General features: G+C 42.2%; 1 protein-coding gene across 1 annotated transcript; it reads right to left on the minus strand.

Annotated features, from left to right (window-relative positions):
• Positions 1-1293: 1293 nt before the first annotated feature.
• On the minus strand, positions 1294-2928 carry Znf280a (zinc finger protein 280A). Its single transcript, XM_020152543.2, has one exon. The coding sequence runs from the start codon at positions 2926-2928 to the stop codon at positions 1294-1296; it is 1635 nt and encodes a 544-aa protein (XP_020008132.2).
• Positions 2929-9033: the final 6105 nt, after the last annotated feature.

The raw sequence follows: 9033 nt of genomic DNA on the forward strand, positions 1-9033 counted from the left end.
TTTAAGGAACATACATTTCACCACCTTTAACATATATATGTACATCTTTGAAACCACCATACAGACCAAGGCTGGGACATTTGCAGTGTCACAACATTTCACCACTCCCCTTCCAAGTTGACAAACAGACCTGTTTTAAAAGGGTTGGAGGGAGTAAGACTTGAATAGATGCTTCCTAAAGAGGATGATATACAAGTGAAAAATAATGTAATGAAAAAGATATTTTCAAGGTCATTACTCATCAGAGAAATGCAAATTAAAACCATGATGTGATATCAGTATAACTTCAAGAGAAGGACGTTAATTAAAAGGACAGTACCAAGTGTTGGATTCCTAGCATTGAGTCATGCCCCCCCAGCCTTATAATGACATTCTCAATATTGGTACTGGGCATGTAAGTTTTTCAATCATTTTGGAAATGTATTTGGCAATATCTACACTAAGAAGCTGAATATATGGAATTCTTGCATATCTCATCACTATATATAAGCCAAGAGAAAAAACGACCTACCAGAAAGCATACACAAGTTTATAGCAGCCTTATTCAAAATAGTCTAGAATCAGCCCCAAAGTTCATCAACAGTAATGCAGATACATAATACTGTGTCATCATCATTGAATAGAATTCTACCCAGCAATGAAAAAGAATGTGGTACTACTACATATAGCAAGAATGCATCTCATTTGTTGAAAAGAAGTGAAAGACAAGAGTCTACTGTATGATTCCATTTATTTAATTCAAAAATAGTTGCCTAGGGGACTGGAGGTTTGGCTCAAGTGGTAGAGTACCTGCTTTGCAAGCATGAAGCCTTGAGTTCAAACTCCAGTCCCACCAAAAATAAAAAGTTAAAAAAAAAAAGATTTTCAAAAAAAGTTGCCTAGGGCTGGTGGAGTGTCTCAAGTGGTAGGGTTCCTGACTAGCAAGCAGGAGGCCTTGAGTTCAAATCCCAGTACCACAAAATAAAAAATAAAAATTAAAAAAAAAATTTGCCTAGCATGGGCAAGTCCCTAGATTTGATCCTCAGCAATACACACACACACATGCAGAAACACAAAAGCAGGAAAAAAAACCAGTTTAGGATGGTAGAGGTCAGAATAATGATTACTTTTGTTGCAGGCTTTGAGTGGAAAAGGACATGAAGATTTCTGAGCTATTTCTTGACAGTAGGGAGCTAGAAGTGTCATTGTACAACCTGACCCTTGGTGATATTTGCTTGTTAGCATCAGCCATGAAATACAGCTGGCCTAGCCTCACTTCTGCCTTAGAGTTTCTGTAAGTGGGTAGAACATATTTTAGTCAGAACCCTTGCTGCAAGGGAGTCCAGAAAATCTAGTTTTCATACTCTTCCTCTTTTTAGTTTTCACAGGTGACAGGCAAGGGTCAGTGTTGCTCAAAACAATGGATGCCATGCCTCTCGTTGAATGAACTGAGGTTAGAACATCAACCTTTGTTTCAGGAGGCAATCCTTCCAGGGGCTCTGGCTTTTTAAATGTTTGATGACTCTTAGTTTTGTGTTCTGTTTCCTCCTTCAAACTCGAAAACTGTAGCCGACACTTGGAACATGGAAAGACACTCTTCTTGCTCCAGTGCCTCCAACAATGATTCATGTATGACTTTGCAGTTTTGAAAATTTTGAGACAAAATAGACAAAGCAACTTGTTGGTGTTTTCATGGAATGTTCTAAAATGTGTTTCCACATCAGCAAATGCTGATGACCTGTAATTGCAAACCTGGCACACATAGGGCATCTCCCCTGGCTTATGGTTGTCCTTCATGTGTTGTAAGAGAAGCTGATCTGTTTCGAATGACAACTCACAGGTTTTGCAGACAGCAGAGGGCTCCTGGGTAGTGTGCACACTGTCAATGTGACACTGCAGCTGGAAGGGAGTGGGAAACTGCCGGTGGCAGTGCTGGCAGGTGGTGTGGTTTTCCCAGCTGTCACTCCTCTGCTTCTCAAGTTCCAAATGATGCTTCATGTGATTCATAAATTTAACATTTTTTAGAACTTTGAAGCAGCTGATGCATTTAAAGGTTGTGTAAGTCTTCTGTTCTGGCTGCCCATCTCCTCGATGTTGTCCATAGTAGAAGTCACTGAGTAACAGGATCAGATTTCCATTCTTGGGATCAGAGGTCATGTTGTTTTGACTTGCTAGGCTTGAAAAATCTGTTTTTACCAGCCCTTCAAAACTATTTACTGGTTCTGGATTCCCAAGAGCAAAAGGTACCTTTTCATTAGTATAAGTCCAAGGAAATGTTCTATTTTGAACATGTGTTGACCAGAAGCAGACACCTTCTGTGGGTGTGCCTGTGTCCATTACAGGAGAGATGCTGGAAGGGATCACAGATGAAGCATGTGTACTTGGGACTTCATACCTGAATTTAGACCTGTTGGGATTTATACTGTTTACATCTGATGTGGAAAGTTGCTCTGAATCACAAGGATTCTCATCTCTGCCTCCTAAAGAAAGTGCAGCTCCTGCTAGACACCGAGTTCTTGGAGAAAACAAACCTGATGAATTGAGGGGTACTTGTGGTGAGCTCTTATTATAGACAGGCTTAGATGAAGGCTCATTAGTAATAGGACTATGCATTGATCTCCATTCAGACTGAGAAATCGGAGTGAAACCCATTGCTTTGGCCATTGGGGTCATATGAATTTCAGGCTGCAGTTCATGAGCAGGATCTTGACTGAGGTAACCTTTCTTTCTTTTTGAGCTTGGGGTGGCTCTGTTCAAAATATTTGAAGTAACTGGTTTTGCTTTTGAAATCACCCTGACAAAGAGGACATCAGCATCTTCATTTACATGTTTCATGCCATTGAAGATCAGCTCAGCATCATCATCTTTGTCCCTCTGACTGTATTCTCTCTGATGCTTCTGTGGTGGTTCTGGTTCTTGTTCTTTTGTACTCAAGAAGTGATCTGCCATTTTAGAACTACTTTTTTGGTAGAAGCAAGTGATTCCTTCAACTTCCAGAGCTGTCCTTATCAATGGCCACCTTGAATGCAAGCATGTGAAAGCATTGTTTATTTCAGATGACATTTCATTACCTTATTTAATTCTCCTTTAAAAAAGAGAACAATTGACACCATTGTTTTGCCCAAAAGAAAACAATCTTGATTTTATTTTTCAACGGTAGGGATCAAAACCCAAGGCCACATGCTTGCTAGGCAAGTAATCTACTACTGAGCTACACCCACAAGTCTTGAACTATTTAAAGCACATGACAATATAAGGAACTCAAAAAACTAAACTCTCCCAAAATTAATGAACCAATAAAGAAATGGGCAAGTGAACTAAACAGAACTTTCTCAAAAAAGAAATTCAAATGGCCAAGAAACACATGAAAAAATGCTCACCATCTCTAGCCATAAAGGAAATGCAAATTAAAACCACACTAAGATTCCACCTCATCCCTGTTAGAATAGCCATCATTAGAAACACCACTAACAACAGGTGTTGGCAAGGATGCGGGGAAAAAGGAACCCTTTTACACTGCTGGTGGGAATGTAAACTAGTACAACCACTCTGGAAAAATATTTGGAGGCTTCTTAAAAATCTAAACACAGATCTACCATATGATCCAACAATACTACTCTTGAGAATATACCCAAAGGAATGTGACACAGGTTACTCCAGAGGCACCTGCACACCCATATTGCAGCTCTATTCACAATAGCCAAGTTATGGAAACAGCCAAGATGCCCCACTACTGACAAATGGATCAAGAAAATGTGGTATTTATACACAATGGAATTTTATGCAGCCATGAAGAAGAATGAAATCCTATCATTCGCAAGTAAATGGATGGAACTGGAGAACATCATTCTGAGTAAGGTTAGCCTGGCCCAAAAGACCAAAAATCATATGTTCTCCCTCATTTGTGGACATTAGATCAAGGGCAAACACAACAAGGGGATTGGACTCTGATCACACAATAAAGCGAGAGCACACAAGGGAGGTATGAGGATAGGTAAGACATCCAAAAAACTAGAGAGCATTTGTTGCCCTTAATGTAGAGAAACTAAAGCAGATACTTTAAAATGACAGAGGCCAATAGGAGAAGGGGACCAGAACTTGAGAAAAGGTTAGTTCGAGAAAAACTAATTTAGAAGGTAACACATATGTACAGGAAAGCAATGCAAGTCAACTCCCTGTGTAGCTTCCTATTATTACTTCCTATTGGTACTTCCTATTATTGCTTATACTCTCTCTTCAACAAAATTAGAGATAAGGGCAAAATGGTTTCTGCCTGGTAGCAAGAAGATAGAGGGGGGAGAGGGAGGGAGTGGAGGGAAAGTGAGGGGATGGGGGAAAGGGGGAGAAATGACCCAACATTGTATGCACACATGAATAAAAGAAATAACAAAAAAGAAAAATATGAAAATGGTACCTATAAAAAAATAAGGCACATGACAATTCCAAATCTATCTCCTCCTTCCCCAAGGCTTCTGCAGTTGTGATGTCAATGAAATACTAGCACGAGATTTAAGGAAGTACAGTTCAAATATTTCAGATTGTGTGTCAGGAGAGGCCTCACTGGCTTTTCCCCAGTCCCAGAAGTACCCACTTGGAAATCTAAGCTTTGTAACTAACTTTAACAAAGCTTAGCTCTCAAACACCTGTTGCTCTTCTCAGAGCTGTTCCTTTTCTCAGAGCAGCCATCCCTGGATATCCTCAAAGAACGAGTTCCAGGACCACTACCATATCTCCCATCTGGTATACCAAAATCCTCAAGTCCCTCATGTAAAATGACATCCTCCTGTGTACTTAATATACATGATTCAGTGTAAATGCCATGTAAGTAGTCAGTATACTGGATTGTTTAGGAAATAGAAGAAAAAAGTCTGTACATGTTCTATAATGATGATTTTTCTAATATCTTGATGGGTGGGTGGTGAATCCAAGGATTAAGAACTCATGGATAGACAGTGTAAACCTAGTTGCTCAGTTCACAGACTTTGGGTTCATTCTTTGCCTCACACTCTCAGCCAATCAGTAAGCAAACCCTCCCTGTTCTGTCTCTCCCTCTGTCTCTTTAATATCCCAATTGTACTGATTACAGAAAATGCTCAGGACTACTTCATAGAAATTATACTTTTTCTTTACATTACTAGAATATTTGTGGTAGACATGCATTTCTAAATATTTCAACCCATAAACCCAGAAGATTAATGGTAGCCACTAGCAAACTAAAATGGTGCAGTCAGTCTGGGACATTTTTGTTTGTTTTCAGACAGGTCCTCACTATGCAGCCCAGGCTGGTCTCTAGTCCATGATTCTCCTTTCTGAACTCCTGCTGGGATTACAGTTGTATGCCACCATGCCCAGTCAGTATGGGATATTTTATTACCTCCAGAGTATCCCCTACAGGGCTGTCACCCACCCACCACATCTTCAGTGAGGTCAGCACACAGGCCTCTCTGCAGCCTCCCCTAGTCCTTCATAACGCACATCCACCTGGCCAGCCTTTGTGCCCTTCAGATTCAGGGTTCAGCTATGACAACATGAGGATCTTTAACTCTGGTGAGAAACTGGTTTTCAAAGGAAGAACTTAGGTGAAGAAAATCTTTGACAAATATTTAAGTATCGAGAATTTTCAGAAATGAGAAGTCTTTGAATTGAAATGATCTGTGAACAAAACCTCTTCCTGTTGTCTGTAGATCTTCTGCTGGAGCTTGGGGGTTGCTCTACTACTGGAGGGATGACTGGAGGCTTGTTCAGTCCACAGGACAGGCCCACCTTCTGCCTGAGAAGGTTCTCATCCTACACCCCCACAGGGTTGTTTTGTTGTGTGTGGGGGGGGGCAGTTAGGTAGAAAAACTTGCAAAACAGTCAGACCTTTTCAATTTGGGCCAGAAATAAGCACCCAAATGCAGCTATGTCATTTCTACTTTCCTGCCAGCCTCTTCCTCAAGACACAAATCAAAGCTGCAGCAGAGCTTGGACAAGAAGAGAAGCCAGAACCAGGCTGCCAACCAAGGAGAGACTGCTGTCTCTAGGGCAGCCTCAGGGCTGGGAGATCTTGTTGGGGGCATGAATGCTATGTCCCCAAGGGTTCTGAATATGACAACTGATGGCATCTTAAAGTCAGTGAAAATCTCTATTTTCGAGCTCATTGTGGTAAAACAGACCTTAAATCCCAGCCCTCAGGAGGCTGGCAGAAGATTGTCATTTCAAATCAGCCTGGGCTACATAGCAAGACACCGTGTCAACAAACAAAACAAAAACTCAACCGAACAACAAAAACCTAATGTGGATTACAGCCCACTAAAGTTCCAACTGCACATGAAGGGGATGCCAACTTTACTTTTTAGTAAAGCTAAAAAGCTGGTGGAGCTGGAGCTGGTGGCTCACACTTGCAATCCTAGCTATTCAGGAGACAGAGATCAGGAGAATCATGGTTTGAAGCCAGCCCGGGCAAATAGTTCGTGAGACCCTATCTGGAAAAATCCCATCACAGTAAAGGACTGGTGGAATCACTCAAGGTGTAGGCTCTGAGTTCAAACCCTAGTACCACAAAAAAAAAAGTATCCTTACCTTTCGAAGCTTTCTCTTTCCCCCTTTCTTCCATTAAGTTTCTTTGTTTGGGTTTTGGTCTTGACATTTTTTAATTAGGAGAAATTAAAAAAACAAAGGTATATGTTGTGACACACCAAAGCGACCACAAAGCTCCACTATGACTGAGCCAAGTGGCTACAACATGATCTGCAATGCCCATTTGCCAGCCCTAGTTTTAGAGAAGCAAAATAAAGGATTCTAAAATTCTTAGCTCACCAGTTCTTCAAGTGGTATGTTCAGAAGCTTCAGTGCTGCTCAGTTGTTCCCATTCAGTGCCACAGGAGATATGGGAGCTGGAGTATTCATTTCTCCCTTCCAGAAAAGATTGTCCAGAGAGCAACAGCCAGGCTCAACTTCTACTTGCTGTTCAGCATCCTTTATGAGGGCCAGTCAGGAGATCCCACCATTTTACAGCCCATTATAATCCAATCTACAACATCTGAACTGCCTACAAGAATGTTCCTGAATCAAGTTATCCTGATGGGATTTTCTTCTGTTGTTCAGGGTGATCTCTTCACCTTAACCTCCAGATTGCTATTCAAAGATAAAAATGAGGACTGGGCTTCAAAGCCAGGCCCAGGAGCTTCCTTCCAGTCTGGCTCCAGTAGTAGTGTGAGTTCTACTTCCTCCCTCTGCTATTCAGAGCCTCACTGCCTTCTCTCCAGTTTACCTGGGCCTTGATCTGTGAGGAGTCAGCTGGACCAGGAATCCCACATCAGTAACCCAGAGCAGAATCAGTGGTGAGGGAGCTAAGAGGGCAGAAGTCTTCCCAGGAGCCGGGAAGTGCTGACAGATCCCTTAGCAGCTGAGATCTGTAGCCTGCCCTGGTCCAAGGTGCACTAGGGAGTGGCTCCACTGCACATTGGCTGGGTGGTCTGCATCTGGATGACCCAGCCCCAGTGGGCTTTCCAGATGCTCAGAGTCCTCTCTTGGATTTTCAACACTTTTCTCTAGGTGACAACTCCCTTCTTAATTCTTTCACAGGGTTGGAAGGTCACATCCTGGTGCACTCAGTTCACCTCTCCCTTTCCTCCCCCACTTATCCCTTTACGAGTCCCTCCCTTGGAATCTTCTTGATTAAATCTCAGGCTTTCCCTCTCATTGCCCTTCCAGCCCTAGCAATACAAGCCCTGGGGGAAGGGAGGAATTAAAGAGTCCCTGGAAGGGCAAGAAGCATTTGTAGTTCCACCCATTCCTGTGTGGCCAAGTCACCAAATTAAAACAAAAATCCAGTTTGCAAATTAAAATGTTCTAAGGTGCTGTCACCTGATACAACTTTAAAAATACTTTAGTGGGCCAGGCTGTGATGCTGCATGTCTGCAGTCCCAGCTTCTCCGGAGACTGGAGGTAGAAGGGTCACTTGAGCCCAGGAACTTAAAGACAGCTTAGGGACCATATTAAGATCCCATCTGGAAAAAAAAAAAGAAGAAGAAGAAAACAATAAACTTCACTGGGTAAACGTAACAGGTGAAACCCAGGGTGGTTTAAAGTTTGTAATTCCGGCTGGCAGAGTGGTTTAAGTGGTGGACCACTTAACTAGCAAGCGTGAGGCCCTGAGTTAAAAAAAAAAAAAAGTAAAGTGTGTAACTATGGTTCTTTAACTTTGGCTGCTGGGGAAAGCCTCCCTGAAGGCATTTCAAGTACCAAGGGCACATTTCCTCTAGGAAAGCAGGGTGAAATAAAGTGAGAGGTTTACAGGGCAAGTCCTTGCAATCTGCCTGCATAGCAAACTTTGCCCCTTGCTGTTCTGTTTCAGCCATGCTGCTCCTCTTGCACCTTTGCAAGGACCTTTGCACAAATTTCTTATTTCTGGGATAGTCTCTTGGCTTCTCCCTCAAATCCTCCATCTCTTCATGATAAGGCTGCTTCTCAATGAAGGCTACCTTGCTCATCCTATTTAAAATGGCCGATTCCAGTTTCTCAAGTGAGGTCTGAGGATAAAATGGCTGCCAAATTTATAAATGGCGACATTATTGTTCCATCACCCCTCACTAGTGGCTGATTCCCCGCCAATTGTCTCTCTAGTCCTGCTATTTTTTTTTAAATAGATTTCCCCACAGTTCTTCTTTTCTATCAGAGAAGGTAATTACTATATTTGTTGCCTGCCTCCTGGAATTTAAGTCCCAAGTCCCAAGAAGACAGCAATTTTTTGCCTGTTTCATTCACTGGAACTTAGCAGCCATTCCAGACTATTTGTTGGCCTGGCAGAGCGGCTCAAGTGGTAGAGTGCCTGCCTTGCAAGCATGAAGCCCTGAGTTCAATCTCCAATACCACCAAAAAAATAAGAAAAGAGTTTTTGTTGATGCTGAGTGCCAGAGATTCACACCTGTAATCCTAGCTACTCACGAGGCAGAGATAAGGAAGATTGCAACAGGTTGGTGGAGTGGCTCAAGCGGTAGAGTTCCCGCCTAGCAAGCATCAGGCCCTGAGTTCAAACCCCAATATATCACCAATAATAATAATTATTATAAT

The sequence above is a fragment of the Castor canadensis genome, chromosome 18 (assembly GCF_047511655.1).
Source record: "Castor canadensis chromosome 18, mCasCan1.hap1v2, whole genome shotgun sequence".
Classification (NCBI taxonomy): Eukaryota; Metazoa; Chordata; class Mammalia; order Rodentia; family Castoridae; genus Castor; species Castor canadensis.

Excerpts from the sequence above, each read along its gene's own strand:
- Znf280a (XM_020152543.2), bottom strand. The coding sequence starts at position 2,928 with ATGGCAGATCACTTCTTGAGTACAAAAGAACAAGAACCAGAACCACCA.